Below are 16432 nucleotides of genomic sequence, written 5' to 3'. Positions count from 1 at the left end.
CCAATGCTGTTTAATATTTACATGAAGCCACTGGGAGAAATCATCTGGAGACATGGGGCACAGTATTATCAGTACACTGGTGACACCCAAATCTATTTCTCTATGTCTCCGACTGCTGCAGTGACTAAGGATGGCATCTCTCCTCTGGATGACTGTCTTGGGTAGGTAATGGGCTGGATGAGGGAAAACAAACTCAAGTTGAATCCAGAGAAAACGGAGGTACTAGCAATAGGTTCCCCAGGTCCAGGGACGGAAATTTGCCAACCAGTCCTGGACGGGGTCACACTTCCCCTAAAGGATTAAGTTCGCAGTTTGGGAGTACTCCTGGATCCATCTCTACAGTTGTCATCTCAGGTAGATGTGATGGCCAGGAGTGCTTGGTACCAACTTCGGTTGATATGCCAGCTGTGTCCCTACCTCGACCAAAAGGACCTTGTAGCAGTGGTACATGCACTGGTAATCTCTCGTCTAGATTTCTGTAATGCGCTCTACTTGGGGTTATCCTTGTACCAAGTTCAGAAACTTCAATTGGTTCAAAATGCGGCAGCCAAATTGGTCACCAATACATCTAGGTTTGCCCATATAACACCAATGTTAAAATCTCTTCACTGGCTGCCAACACAATACAAGGCGTTGGCCATTACTTTTAAAGCCCTACATGGCTTGGGCCCGAGTTACTTGCGGGAATGTCTCTCCCTACACAGTCCGCCCCGCACACTTAGAACATCTGGGAAGAATCTATTGGAACATTATAACACGAGATTAATATCGACTTCCTATAGAACATTCACAGCCCCCCACATTGTGGTATAGTCTACCGGAAGAGATCTGTCTTATTACCTATTCAAGAAGGCACTTAAGACAGATCTCTTCCAGCGGGCATATCCACCTGATTCTATATAAAATCATAACTAGTGCTCCACTCTTGACGACGTTCATAGGACTATAACTGCTTGAATATTTTAAAGATTATATTAACTTTAAATAATAATCATATCCGCAATTAGTTCTGCTTTTAAGCTATATTTGAGAAACTCAAAGAAAAATGTGTGATTGCTATAATCCCAAAAGCTAGGCTTTAGAGACCGGTAGGAGAATTCGGGAAAGGCACCAATTAAATGAACTCAGGCCACTGCCTGGAAACAACTCCCAGTACAGTGTGGGGACAAATTACTCAGATGTGCCAAAACAATAACCTAGCAGAGTTCAAAAACACCCAGCTATTGGTAATGGAAATGCACTGACCACTTCTCTCTCACACAAGAAGCCAACTCACAGCCAGTTGCTTCATTCAGAGTTCTGGAAGCTTTTATCTTCAGTTGCATTGTATACAATATGATACAATATTTACACACACCTCTCAGTCAGCTTCCAATTAACTACACCAACATCTGCTCTAACCAACTCCACCAGCTCCAAACTAATCCACAACTACCCACACTCTTGGTCCACTTATAAAGAGTGTTGGCCCCGAGTTATCAGTGCCACATAGAAAGATGCAACCTTACAGCAACTTTGCATCATGCCATGTGCTCCCGACTCAGCAGTATGTGGCCTTTCCATGGAATATGTGTCACTTGTCAATCAAAATATTTTCTGTTGTTTAATGGTACATTACTCTAACAGGTATTTGGTGTGCCACAATAGGAACACAAGGTTTTATGTTTAGATTTTTATCTGAAAATGAAATATTGATGTCTCCCATATCTTCCTCAACTGTTCTGTGATGGATCGATCATAGAACTACATTTAGAAAAAGTTATATTGCATGTTAGAATAAAATTACTTAGGCAACATAGGCTGCTTCCATGGTGACTGATAGCTTTTAGCGCTACCAGTCACAGACCTTTGTGCACTTATTCCCTCTCTCTACTAGTCATAGAAATAAAAAAGACAGAAGCAGTGGAAATAAAAATCAGAAGTGTTACACATGGGGGATTTTTCTGCTGGACCACCCATAAAAACCTGTGCTTGTGGAAAAGTGATCTGCAGTAAAAGATCCCCATCCAGAAGTGCACACAGTTGTAGGATTTAAAGACATAATTGCTGTAGAAGTGGCTCAGACTTGTAGAGTTGAGTACCACATGTACCTACTCTTGACCGCCATATAGGGAATGGAACGCTAAAAAGTTCAACTGTAGTAAAACCACAACAATATTCATTGAACCAATTGATTCTAGATGTTGGCAGCCCCAATAAATTTACTTATTTATAAATATTTTAATAAAGTAATAAATAATAATTAATTGAATCCTTTTATGTAGCCACCGAATAGTCTATACCCACTAATTTAAAAATGGGCTGACTTAGGATAGAATACCAAATGATGGCTTTGAAACAGTCTTGGTGATAACAAATTCCTTAATCTCTTTCCTCTTTCACACTGCTTTATATCAAACCATAATTTGCCAATTCATCCAGATCCAGAATGCCAAATTATGGCTCATGGCTGTCCTGCAAACAAGGACTGGAAACTATAGACAGCTTCCATGAAAGGGCAAAGAGTAATTTGCTGTAAACCACCATAGAAGGGAATTACAGCATGCTGAGGAGGATGTTGTTCAAAGGCTCACTTTCATAACAGTTGGTAAACTGTTATCTTGACTAAATTTGGTTCTTGGAGACCAATGCTAACTTTTAATATGAGAAAGTATAAATGTTTCAGAGGAAGGGGTGTGGTTTGGTGTACAGTATTTCGGTGAGAAAGCTATATGGTTTTCTGTGGGTGGAATCTGTTTGTAGATATTTCCATTTTGGACTGCTGTGGCTTGAGTGTCCATGTTTGATTCTGGTTCAGAAGATACAGACAATCAGATTTGTGGAAATATTTAAGCTACAAAATTATATAGGGCAAATTGTTTTCCAACTGCACATAATTGTTTTCATTAAATACAGGGTGTGCAAAATTCCCTTTGTGGTGACAGTTCTGTAGATGTGAAGGAATTAAAGTTGTACTCATTACCTGATAAATGGGTACAATAGTTTACTGTCATCATGACATTATGTTAAGAAGAGGTGCCAGCCATCATCACCTTTCAATTCCATAGTGAAAAGAGGTGGAAAACAAGCTGCTATAACTTGCTGTAGTATGTTCATAATCAGCTTTGAGATTGATCACAGTAATCTAGTGAAGTCTTTCTCTCGCAAAGAAACATGGGACAGGTGTAAGGGGGCAAGTAGACTGTATATATGCCATAGCTACACTTTCATTTTGAGAATAGCCTGGGGGCACAATATCCTCTAGTACAGAACATAATGTCCTGTACTTTCTTCCCATTAAAAGAAAACACATCATGGAAGTAGTGAAGCACACATCACAGGAAAGGTTTTCTTTTTGGTTTTTTTGCACTCCCTAAATATTTTGGAAATAGTTTCTACTTTTGTGTATTGAACTCAGCCCATTCTCTCAGTCTGTGTGTATGTTTTAAGGAAAGTTTGATTATAACAACTGTAGTCTTGTATCACTTCAATATGGAATCCCAAAAATATTGACTATTTCTTGAATTATCTGAATAACAAAACTGGTATTTCAATCCAGGGGGTTGTTCCGATGAACACCACTGCAGAAGAAGAAAAATGTTTGTGGACAGCTAATGAGAATCACACAGAATATGCTTATGTATGGAAGAAAAAAATAATAAAAGATGTTAGGAGCCCTGGTGGCGCAGTGGTTAAATGCCTGTACTGCAGCCATTCACTCAAAACCACAAGGTTGCGAGTTCAAGACCAGCAAAAGGGCCCAAGCTCAACTCAGGCTTGCATCCTTCCGAGGTCGCTAAAATGAGTACCCAGACTGTTGGGGGCTAATTAGCTTACTTGCTGTTCACCACTATGATCTTTGGAATAGCGGTATATAAATAAAACAAATTATTATTATTATTATTATTATTATTATTATTATTATTATTATTATGTACTTATGTATAAACATAAGGTGTTGTTATTTATGCTAGTATTCTGGGAGAGATTTTAATACAAATTGAGGATACAACATGTCAGGAACTTTCTCCATGCAGCTCTTGTTCTTTCTTCCCAGTGTATTTTTTTTCTATGAATATCCTACAAGGCAGTGACATGTCTTCGTTATGTAAACAAATTTGGTGTTCTGATTAGCAAATATTTCTTAAAACAGAAGCAGTCCATAGATAATTGAAAGAAATGATATAAATACAAATGTAAGAACAAAATAATAATAATAATAATAATAAGGTTTATTTGTAATCCACTTTTCCAGAATTTGATCAAAGCGGCATACAATAATAATATAGAAAACATTCCAATAAAATCAGTTAAAAACAGCATAAAAAGAGCACAGTGATCATAACAACATAAGGGCCAGTTGGATGGGAGAGTCAATATACACATTCCAGGGTCATCGATAAAAGGTGTAAGGGATACAATGATATCTCACGGTGGGAAGGCTTGGGGGGAAAAATACATCTTTAGATTCTTTTTAAAAAGATCTATAGATGTGGTGGAGCGGAGCTTATCTGGGAGACTATTCCAAGATCTAGGGGCTAAGATAGAAAATGCCCTCTGTGAGGTCCTCACATAGCGTGTTGTTAGGACCTCCAACAATTTCATCCCAGTCGACCTGAGTGTGCAGGGTGGATTATATGGGGAGAGGCAGTCCTCCAAGTACCCTGGGCCCAAGCCGTTTAGGGCTTTATAGGTCATTACCAACACCTTGTCTTGAGCCCGGAAGCGAATAGGCAGCCAGTGAAGATCTTTCAGAATGGGTGTTATATGGTCAGACCTGGAAGAACCAGCGACCAGTCTAGCTGCCATATTCAAGGTCCCTCCGGTCCAGATATGGACACAGCTGGCGTATCCGCTGAAGCTGATAACAAGCGCTACTGACGGTCGCATCCACCTGAGATGACAACTGGAGCGACGAGTCCAGGAGCACTCCCAAGCTGCAGACCGAGTCCTTCAAGGGGAGCGTGACCTCGTTCAGGACTGGATGGCAAATTTCACCACCCAGACCGGGGGAACCTATCGCCAGTACTTCCGTTTTCTCTGGATTCACACTGAGTTTGTTTCCCCTCATCCAGCCCATTACCAACTCCAAGCAGGCATTTAGAGGAGAAATGCCATCCCTAGTCACTGCATCTGTTGAAGACACAGAGAAACACATTTGAGTGTCATCAGCATACTGATAACACCGCGCCCCATGTCTCCGGATGATCTCTCCCAGCGGTTTCATGTAAATGTTAAATAGCATGGGGGACAGAATAGCTCCTTGAGGGACACCAGATGTTAGTTCCCTCTTATCGGAGCAAACATCCCCCAGCTGCACCATCTGGAATCTACCTGAGAGGTAGGAACGGAACCACTGGAGCACAGTGCCCCCGATACCCAACTACCTCAGGCGTTCCAGAAGGATACCATGGTCGTAGTTTTATCTTACAATAATAATAGTTACATCAGGGAAATATTTCACTTTTCACAGTTGCATAAGACTAAGGCCCAGTGGTATAGTGGTTTGAGCAGTGGACCATGAGTGGAGAACAAGGTTCGAATCCCTGCTCAACCATGAAAAACTGTCTATGTGACTGTAGGCAAGTCACAATCTCTCAGCCTCAGAGGATGTCAGTGGCAAAGTCAAACCAAACCAAACCCCCTCTGAAGAAACTTTCCAAGAGAGCCCTTTGATAGGTTCACCTTAAGGTTGCCGTAAGTTGGAAACCACTTAAAAGCAAACAACACACACACAAGGCCCAAACAGTAAAATAACTCCACTAGCTCTGAAGAAGATCAAAGAAATTGCACATGAGATCAAGGGACTACTGCACTTTCAAGCAAAATTAATTTCTTGACAAGCAGAGTAGCTACAGTTAGATTTTTAAAGGAAATAATAGTCAGAGCCTAAATCTCATCACAGAGGTGCTAGCTTAAACTTGTACCTACAGCTTCCTAAAAATGAACTTATGGCTCTGTCCCTTCCACTCTCACACACTGAGATATCTACAAAAGATGTGGGAATTTATTTTTTCAACTTATGAAAATGGCTGTAGTGGAAAGGAAAGTGTGTCAAGTGTAAGTGGAGCAAAATGAAGATATAAGGCTTAGCACCTCGAACCACAGTTTACAGTAGTTTAATCTACAAGCACAAAGCAAATACTTCCATCATTTGACATTATTAATTCATTGCTGAAAAATAAATTGGTAGCAGAAAAAGGAAGAAAGCATGTGTATTTCTATTTCACTCCATAAATAAAAATGACATTGTGAGTGTGGAAGATGAGATCAAGTTCTAGACATTTCAAGAAACGTTTAAAAAGTTATTTTGTTCAAAAAGCAAGGTGAATGGGTTTGGTGCTCCATTCAAGGCCCTCTGCCACCTGCAGCCCTATGTGCCTTCTGCATTTGCCCTCCTCTGTGCCTCCTTGGACTGTCCTGGATAATACACTTAGGCGCCCACGGATAGAAGAATGGGTGCTATATAAGGCAGACATCAGATATAGTGTTCCCATAGAAAATGTGAAATATTTTGCATGGCAGAACAGAAAGGGATGGGTTGTGTTTTTCCTTTGATTACTGTTTTTGTGTTAAAGATTCCATTGCTCCCAATGGTAGGGAATAAAGTTTGCTAGCCTCAAGATTGCTATAGTTATTGCCTTATTCCAGTGTGACTCAGGAGGAAATGGGAGAGTTTTGCTCGCTCTGCTACCCCAATGCTCACGGCACAGAACTAACAGTAATGAACCTTTCTACTATAGCAGCAGTTGAATATTCCCAGGTTAGAGCTCTGTTTCAGTGAGAAGGAGTTTATTATATCCAGTGGTCCTTGAAAACACCCATACAGAGACCCTTGGGAGCCTTAAGAGTTAATTTGGCTATCTCCTTTACATGTTGGTATCCTCTCTCCGGGCTTTGCTGTCTCCTCAGACGATAGGTAGGAACTTATGATTTGAATGCCCTTTTACTCTGTCAACTAGTGTGGGGACTAGGCTTAGAATCCTCTCCCCTGCTTTATAGTTGTCTGCATGAGTTGAAATGTACAGCTCTTTGGCTCTGTGTATTTTTGTTTGTTGTATGTAAAAGAGCTTTGCTATGTGAACCCTCACCTGCAGTCTGAAGGACTACAGTCCAGACAGATTTACCACTGTAGCCAAAACTAGGTCTATCACAATAGCCCAAACCATGTTTTAAGAGACCATGCCAAAATACTGCAATTTCAATGAAGATCCAGGCCATCCTAGCAAGGCAGCCATCTTAAAATCCATTTTCCTTGCAAGCATCTGTTTTCCTTCCCACTATCTCTCTCTACCTCTTGATTGATTCCTTTAGGGACGAAGACCTGCTATTTTTGGTAAATTGGTTGCTATGGGGAGAGAATATACCCGTAACAAATCAGCCACTGGCCTTACTGCTTTAGCCCACCTTTTCCTCTGGTGTTGTCTGCAACCAAAACAAACCCCTGTGAATTAAAAGTAAAAAGAATAGCACAATAAAACCTTGTTGCTGTGGTTCTATGTGTTACAATATGGCCTGTTGAAATGGCTATCATTTTGGCCGAGTATGCGTTTGAGGCCTCTGTTATTTTACTGTAGGGAATGGAAACGGGCTTTGGGGAGTGTGCACTGCAAAACTGTTCCTATGTTGCTCTCAGAATAAGGACTATACAAGTTTTACTAAATCTGGAAGTTGCGGTTTCAAGATTTTGTATTGTTGTGCCTTGGAGTCTGCCTTTTGATATTCCTGGTTTTCCATATAATGTAATGTCATATCTTCTTGATAAAAAACAACAACATAGATTCACAAACTGTTGTGATCATTTAGTTGTCCAACTGGGGCCATTATTGTGTGAGCAGCATAAGAGAGGACATTATATTTTTGAGCAGAAGTAGAACCTGGTAAATGGTATATTGTAGTCATTAGATAAATGGAGCTGCTGTGCTTAGGAACAGCTATTATGGTAACACAGAGACTTTAGATGTCTTTAGCAGACTCTAGGGAGGCACTTGGGCAAGCTCTCAGGGTGGTTCTTTAAAGGAGTGAAAATTAGTCTCTTTTAAAGTACTCTAGTGCCACATACAGCTCTTGATTGATAGATATTTGAAATACACATAGTCGCTTCTTTTAATATTTAATGGGCTTTAACAATTGAAGTGAGCAGAACAGTTGCAATCAATTTAACTTAAGCAGACAAAATGCTGTCTGGAGAGTCTGGTAAAATCTTTGAAGTATGTTCTCCCTTTCTTTCCACTACAGGCTTATGAAAAAAGGTTTCCCACATGCCCTCTCATCCCCATGTTTGTAGGCAGTGATACTGTGAATGAATTCATGAGCGAGGACAGGGCTGTCCATGTGATTGAAAGGCGCTGTAAACTGGATGTAGATGCACCACGGCTCCTGAAGAAGGTAATTCAATGTGCCTACCTGAAGGTGCCGGGGGCTAGGCTTTCCTCCGTCACCAAGCGGACGTTTTCCATCGCCGCCCCGGCCCTCTGGAATACGCTGCCCGCTGAGCTCCGCTCGACTACCTCCCTGGCCCAATTCAAGAAGGATTTAAAGACCTTCTTATTTCATCAAGCATTCCCCCCATGAACATCATTTAGGGCCTCCCTCCTCTTTCCGTGGCCATGAGGAAGGGCTAATTGGGGTTTTATCTTTTTATCTTTTTTATTGTTTTTATTGTTTCTTTGATGTATTGTTTATGCTTGATTTGCTTGATTTATGTATGTATATCTTAATTGTGTGTAAACCGCCCTGATCTATGGAAGGCTGCGGTATATAAATAAAACTTTTATTATTTATTTATTATTACTTGGGAAGCCTAAACAGTTTCTTATAAGGCTGCTGCTGCTTAATAACCTAGTCTGTGCTCTCCTCTCAGATTGCAGGAGTAGATTATGTTTACTTCATTCAGAAGAACTCCTTGAACAAAAAAGACCGCACTTTACACATAGAGGCCTACAATGAAACTTTCTCAAATAGAGTTGTTATCAATGAACGCTGCTGTTACACAGTAAGTAAGAAGTGGCTTGAATGCAGTCTTCAGAATGTTTGGTAGAGATCTGATTTTGGCTCCTTCTAGATATGGAAGCATTACTCATAGTGATACATGTCATTTTCCAGCTGCTTAATATGTAAATAACAGTGTTCTGTATGTTCTTACTTTAAACAGAATCCTACGGTGTTTTTATGTAAAGCACTATCATCTTTTAAAATTCTGTGTTTGGACAGTAAAAACAAGCAATCTGTTAGGAGTTTTGTGTGCTTTCAGAAGTATTAACATTTTCATTCTAACTCTGGCTTAAAGTCTTACCTGCTAATACGCTGGCACACAGCCATAGGTGGCATGACAAATTATTGAACCAGTGTTTAACAAGCTTGGAGGAATCCATGTTTTTCCTGATCTCTTTCTCAAGAAAACTTAAAGTATGAAAGAAGAAAAGATCTATAGTGAACACTTTTGCATCTCAGTGCTTAAAACAATTTGTTTGGCCCCATCCACATTCAAAACCTTTGGTGATACTGATAAAACGTTGCATGCTCACGTCATAGTAAGCAGGCAGGAAGTACCATTTATTTTCTTTTTCTTTTTTTACCAGTATACATGGCTAAGATTATCTGAATTTTGTTGGTTTGAATAAATTGTGTTTATTATGAGTTTTCAAAAGTTTCCATCTTTTGCTTAAGTCTAAACATTTCACATTCACATGAGTTAATGTAAATGTTTCTCAGTCCCATGCAAGCCCATATTTCGTAAAGATGACATACTGTGGGAGAGTAGTATATTAAAATAAGCAAGAGTAGGCTTCAGGTTTTTATCATTTGCTTCATTTTTGGAAGAAGATAGATCCTTGTGGTCAAGCCATATTCAGAATAATGGTTCAGGAGAGAGGTGGAGCATAACACACATTGATAGCTCAGTGGAAGGAACCAGTTGCTACATATTCAGGATGTAACAGCTTAATTTTGCAGAGTGGAGGGAGGTTTCAGTGACTTGCTATTCTTGTTAACTAATGTCAAAAACACACTGCAGAAATAATCCAGTTTTAGACCGCTTAACTGCCCTGGCTCAGTGCTAGGGAATCCTGGGAATTGTAGTTTATTGTGGCATCAGAGCTCTCTTAAAGAGAAGGCTAAATGTCTCACAAAGCTATAATTCCCACAATTCCCTAACACTGAGCCAGGGCAGTTAAAGTGGTCTCAAATTGTATTATTTCTGCAGTGTGTTTTGGACCTGAGAAACTCATGATGATATATTGTAAATTGTCTAGTAAATTTTAATTAAACATGAAGATACTATCAGAGTGAACTCTTTCTCTGCCCTTCTGGGTTTTTGAAGACCAACATTGTTGTGTGAAAAAGCACAGGAGGTTCTCCGCCCCCCCCCCCCCCTTTTATTCCTAACCTTGGTTAGGTTAGCCATGTATCCCAAGCAATGGGAGGTGGACATGACATGGAATCATCAAGCTCCAGGGGATTCAATGAGAAAGAAAGCTTCTTGCTCATAATATTATTCTGACAACGTTAGACTAGGAAATATGCTCAAGAATATTATGGTGTGATCACAATTATGTGGATCTCTCCTATCCCACTTGAGATGATCATAACATTAAGAACTTGAGTTTCATATGAACTTGCCAATATTGTGTGTGAGAAAACCAGGTTAAGAAAGTCCTATAATTCGGGCCTGTGTTCACTGTTTGCATATTTTTCAAAAGTAGGTTAGACACCAATGCTGAGGAAGCAGGGCTAACAAATCCATCTCTCCAAAGATAAGGGGGATTTAGACAGCTCCCTCTCTGAAAGATGACAGTATCTCAGCAGGCACCAGAAGTCTCAGCTGCTTATTATAAAAGCAGAGAGCCAAACTGAGAACATGTTGAATATCTATGAGGAGGAAGAGAAAATAACTTGCTGGTCAATGACCAAATAAATTTTTATACATATATAAGAGAAAATAAAAGTAACAAATGGCATTTTCACTGTGAAAGTTAAAATACTGTACAGGGCTCCCCCGGGTTACGAAATTAATTCGTTCCGCGGCGCCATTCGTAACCCGAAAAGCATTCGCAAGCCGAAGCCCCATAGGCGCTAATAGCGAAAGCCGCGATTTGGTGCGAAAAAGCGCCGAAAAGCACCAAAATTTTTTTCCGTAACCCGAAATAACCGGAACAGTTTTTTTTAATGGATTTTTTTCGTAACCCGGAAATTTCGTAACGCGGCGCATTTGTATCCCGGGTACCAGTGTACTTAGTATTCCCATAGAATAGCTTAAAATGGATGCAACTAATTAGTCATATATTCCAACTGAAATAAGGCATTGTTGGAGTAATATGCAAAGAATTTATTTAGTAAGGTGTCAAGAGTTGGTTGTCCAAAAGTGGTACATAGCTACTTTCAACTTATAGCCTTTACCTTACAAAGTATGAAGTGAACCTAATAAATGGTGTTTAGTAAGTGCAGGCATACCCATTTCTTCTTCTGTTAACATGTTTATATGTTCACTTAAAACAATACACACTATTGTATTGCTGTTCTAACTCAGAAATGCTCGCATCTCTTTCTTCTGTATCCTGCTGCTAAGTAGTCTCTTTTAAAGTACTCTAGGACAGACTGCCCAAAAAGGGTGGCCTGCTGACGGCCTTTTTCCCTCCGAAGGAAGCCGCAGCCACCAAACCGTGCAGCTTCCCTGCGGAGGAAAAAGAACCTGAGAAAAGCGGGTTCTTTTTAAGCCGCAAGGGCGGCATAACAAGTGTGCCAGTGGCGCACTTGTTACGTAAGTACCATGTGGCAACATGCGGATGCCGCGCTGCACTTACGTAACAATGGCAGTGTCCGTGTACACAGGGCGCCACCATTGTTGCGCTGCCCCATACGTTCTAGGGTTAGGGACCATGCGGTTGCTGCGTGGTCCCTAACCCTAGAATCGGTGCTGGTAAGCCACTTTATGGTGATATGTATCACACCTAAATTTCTGTAAAAGAACTAGGTCACTCTATGAAGGCTGCATAGTACAATGTGCCCTTTGTATCTGTTGGGGTTTGGTTCCATAACCCCTTGTGGATGCTCATGTCCCATTGTATACAATGATAGAGCAAAATGCTGTCTCTTATATAAAATGGCAAAATCAAGATTCATTTTTTTTGGAATGTATATATTTTTTGCATGTTTTTCAAACAGTAGATGGTTGAATCCATGGATAAAATAATCTTTAGATACAGAGGACTAACTGTATGTTTTGTTCTCTAAATATACCAAAAAGTGCGAAATGGGTCATGTAGTAAAGATTAGAGAATGGTTATTTATCTTCTAAGAGACTGTAATGATCAACGGATGCCTAGAAGACAAAATGTGTATCACATTTGTTAGCTGCATGGAATTTCCCCAGTTCATGCACTTTACTATATTGGCCTGGCAGCCTTGGCAAACTATATTAGGTGGTAAGGACTCAGGGCTCCTGTTGTTTTTGGATACTTTTCTGTCATGTTGGAGGACAAAAATGCATTTCTTTCCCTAAATAGGTTGGATCCCTGATTCATCGTCTTACTATTGCAGTCATTCCATGTTCCAAATTCCATGCATTGATGAGATAGCATGAAGTGATATTAAGGAAGGAAAAACAATAGGCCTTCAGGAACAACCATCCTGGTGATTTTCACTCCCCCACCCCCTACATTAAGCTTTGTTTCTCAACTCTTCAGGTGCACCCTGACAATGAAGACTGGACATGTTTTGAACAGTCTGCAAGCCTTGATATTAAATCTTTCTTTGGCTTTGAAAGCACAGTAGAAAAGATTGCCATGAAACAATATACCAGCAATATTAAAAAGGTGAGCTGTAATGGTTATTGGTCCCTTGTCTGCTGAATCACACCCATGAACATTTTGTTATCACTTCTGGATATTGCCACAGGACTGTGTATAATTTGGGGGTTTGCAGTTTGTCTGTCTGTGTATTGTCTTGGTGTCACTTTGTAGTTTTTGGCGTTTTTCATCTTCTACCAGTGGTGTGGCATGTTCTAATCTGAATGATATGGGTGGATCTGTTCATACTGGGAATAGCGAGGTCTGAGGGTACACTGGCCTGCTATTCAGCAGTTGCTTAGATTGATATTTTTGTGTCTTTATGGGATAAAACAAATTCTGTCATGTTAAAGTAAAACAGTTCTTTTTTTCAGTCAACATAGAACAGTCTTCATCAACCTAGTGCCCACCAGATGCTTTGGACTTACAACTCCCAAGATTACTAACAAATCAGTCATGCTGGCTGAGGCTGATGGCATTTTGTCCAAAACACCAGGAGGTCACTAGGTCAGAAAAGGCTGCTAAGCGGATAACTGCTCAATGACAGGCATGGCTTGACTAGCAGGAGTTAGGAACATGTTTTGCAAAGAGAGAAAATTTTAGAAGTACCTTAACAAAACAAAAAATCCTGCCCCAAAAGGAGGATGACTTATTTTCCCCATGCTTTAAACCAGGGGTAGGCAACCTTTTTGAGTCGGGGGCCAGGTTGCTGTCCCTCAGACAACTGGGGGGCCGAAGCTGGGGGTGGAGCTTCCACCCTCCAGGGGTGGAGCCATATGCTGGGGGTGGAGCTTCCACCTTCTGGGGGTGGAGCCACATGCCAGGGTGGAGCTTCCACCCTCCAGGGGCGGAGCCACACATTGGGGGTGGAGCTTCCACCGAAGCATCATCATCATCACCACCACTATCATTGTTACAGCAGACCTTTGTTACAGCACTTTGGAAAGTCACACTGTCTCACCATCATAAATAATAAAAAATAATGAAATGAAATAAAAAGCAATAATAAAAATAATGAAATAAAACAAAAATAAGTGTTACATATTTTAAAAAAATAATGGAAAAAACCCAAGGCAGACCTGAAATGACTCACATTTCCACCTCCTCCCCCTCTTTCTCATTGAGAGGGGATTTTGCAGAAAGAACACCCAGGGCAAGTAATAATAATAATAATAATAATAATGGTACAAGCAAAGAAATTACTAAAATGCAATTGAAAATAAACTACAGCAAGCATGCACACAGTTTCAACCCAGAAAAGCCACAAGGTGCTCAGAGGGGATTTTGCAGAAAGAACATCCAGCTAACCCCTCCCCCAATGAACCAACCTCTGGCCTTGCTTGGCTGGAGCTACTGCTCTGGCTCCCTTGCTCTGTACTCCTTCCTTCTTTCTCCTCCTCCTTTCCCTGCTCTTAGGGAGGAGGAGGAGGAGGGCGGAGGCGAGGTGGAGCCTGCTGCAGGCCTACTGCAGCCCCTGGAGCCCTGTTGGAGTGCTACAGGGGCTGCACCAGGCCTCCTACATGGGCGCCGCCATTTTGTTTTTCAAAATGGTGGCCGAAATCTCGTGTGACCTTTGCCATCCTGAGGTCACGCGAGACTTCGGCCACCATTTTGGAAAACAAAATGGCGGCCGGAGCGGCGAAAAAAAGGAGAAAATCGGCGGCAATCGGCGGCAGGACTGCGCAGGGGCCGGTAAGAAGGCCTTGGCGGGCCGCATCCGGCCCACGGGCCGCAGGTTGCCGACCCCTGCTTTAAACTATATCTAAAGGTGATCCACAGTTGCCCATGTCATGTCTGGAATCAAGCACCATGCATCCAGTCACTCATGCCTTGACAAAGAGGGAGCAGGGAGGCACTTGCATTTTCTTCCAAATTTATCTGTGTCCTTGGAAAGGCCTGCCTTATCCTTTAATTTTTCTGTACATTAATTTCTACATCATGGTGGGTGATGCTGCATTAAAAGTTGGTGGTTAATAGTTAATTTCTCTCTTAGATGAGAGTTTCCCATAAGAAAGAAAACAGTAATGCCACGTCCCAAGGAGTCTTGTGGTTATGACTGAATAATTGTTTTGCTTTCAAGGGCAAAGAAATAATAGAGTACTATCTGAAGCAGCTAGAAGAAGAAGGAGTAACATACATTCCTCGTTGGACTCCCCCTGTGAAATTCATGTTTGAACGTGGAGCTTCTCATGTGAGACGGCCACTGTCCTCTCCAGTCAACATACCTGAAGCTGCCGTTAAAGAGGTGCTAAGTCCTAAGGAAGTGAACACCTGCAACAGTGCATCAGATCCCACAGCTGGAACACCTGACGGTGCATTGTTTGTCCTTCTCTTTTGTGCAATAGTTTCTGATTGCCCTTGTCATCTCAATAGACTTTTAATAATGCAACCAATCAATGTGGAAGGTCTTATCATTTTTCCCCATGAGGTGACTTGATTTAAATGGCAGAAAATAAACTGTACAGGCAGTATTACGACTTTATTGGTTTGGTGGGGTTCTGTAGACAGTTGAGTTTTATTGATTCACAAATTGGGTGGTACAAGGGAAAAGCCAGCTGTTCAAGACCGCTGGAAGGTTGACACTGTGAAAGGTAAAATAACTTAGTTGAAAGGGTTCACCAAAGCTACAGCTAGTGAAGTTAGATCAGATGCAATCAGGGCTTAAAAGTAGTTAGCTTTGTAAATAACGAATTAGTGTTTCCATGTGAAGTATGTGTTCAGTAAACCATTTGTTATTTGGCCTAGCACCATTGCCTCTATTAACACTGTATCAATGCCATTTCAGACAAACTAGACGCAGACTACATCAAGAGGTATCTGGGGGATTTGACACCACTTCAAGAAAGCTGCCTCATTAGGCTTCGGCAGTGGCTCCAGGAAACACACAAAGGCAAAGTAAGAATCTTTCTCCTTGCTGGGCGTCCTATCTGTCAGAAAAATGCATCGCCTACAAGATGGTCTGGCACAAAGTCAATGCTCTATTCAAGGGAATGGACACTTACATAAGTTGGCCTTGAACTAGTTTGAACCTGATTCCTTAAGGTTTTTTGTTAACTAGGATAGTCTAATATTGAAATCTGGTCCCCAAAGTGCAGAATCCAGATGCTTTTTAGACTAAAAGAAAGCAACATTTTTTGACAGCCTAGAGATCCTTTCATATGCTCAAGTTTATGACAGCTGTACAGATTAACCACTTCTATTTGTGTTGAATGGAGGATTTCCACTGCTAGTGTAAGGCTTGTTAACAAGGAGTGTTGGGGACTATTAACACAATGCCATAATCTACCTGTACAGAGCATTTGAAAATGTATTGGAATACATCCTTGGATGAATTTCATCAATCACACTGTGCTGAAGGCCAGTTAACCATGAAAATATATCTTTTGCACACATTGCAATTCTAATTTCTTACCTCTTTTCTCTGTCTCCCTGGCCAGTTATTTGTACTGTTCAATATAATAAAACAAAGGCTATATCAGGGGTAGGCAACCTTTTTGAGCCGGGGCCAGATTGCTGTCCCTCAGACAACTGGGGGGCCGAAGCCGGGGGGTGGAGCTTCCACCCTACGGGGGCAGGGCCGCATGCCAGGGGCGGAGCTTCCACCCTCTGGGGTGGAGCCACATGCCGGGGGCGGAGCTTCCTCCAAAGCCCCGTGGGGAGGAGGAGGC

At 41.3% G+C, this 16432-nt stretch overlaps 1 protein-coding gene across 1 annotated transcript in view; it reads left to right on the top strand.

Moving 5' to 3' along the window:
• Window positions 1–16432, top strand: part of SEC14L1 (SEC14 like lipid binding 1) — a 65123-nt gene that overhangs the window by 30302 nt on the left and 18389 nt on the right. Inside the window, exons 3-7 of the mRNA XM_042455872.1 lie at window positions 8218–8367; window positions 8843–8974; window positions 12663–12791; window positions 14845–15076; window positions 15550–15659. Of these exons, the coding sequence (XP_042311806.1) occupies window positions 8218–8367; window positions 8843–8974; window positions 12663–12791; window positions 14845–15076; window positions 15550–15659 (753 nt within the window). The remainder of the gene's footprint in view (window positions 1–8217; window positions 8368–8842; window positions 8975–12662; window positions 12792–14844; window positions 15077–15549; window positions 15660–16432) is intronic.

This window comes from Sceloporus undulatus, chromosome 2 (assembly GCF_019175285.1).
Source record: "Sceloporus undulatus isolate JIND9_A2432 ecotype Alabama chromosome 2, SceUnd_v1.1, whole genome shotgun sequence".
Lineage (NCBI taxonomy): Eukaryota > Metazoa > Chordata > Lepidosauria > Squamata > Phrynosomatidae > Sceloporus > Sceloporus undulatus.
Note: the sequence above shows the minus strand (reverse complement) of the source record. Positions and strands in the feature narration are given on the sequence as shown.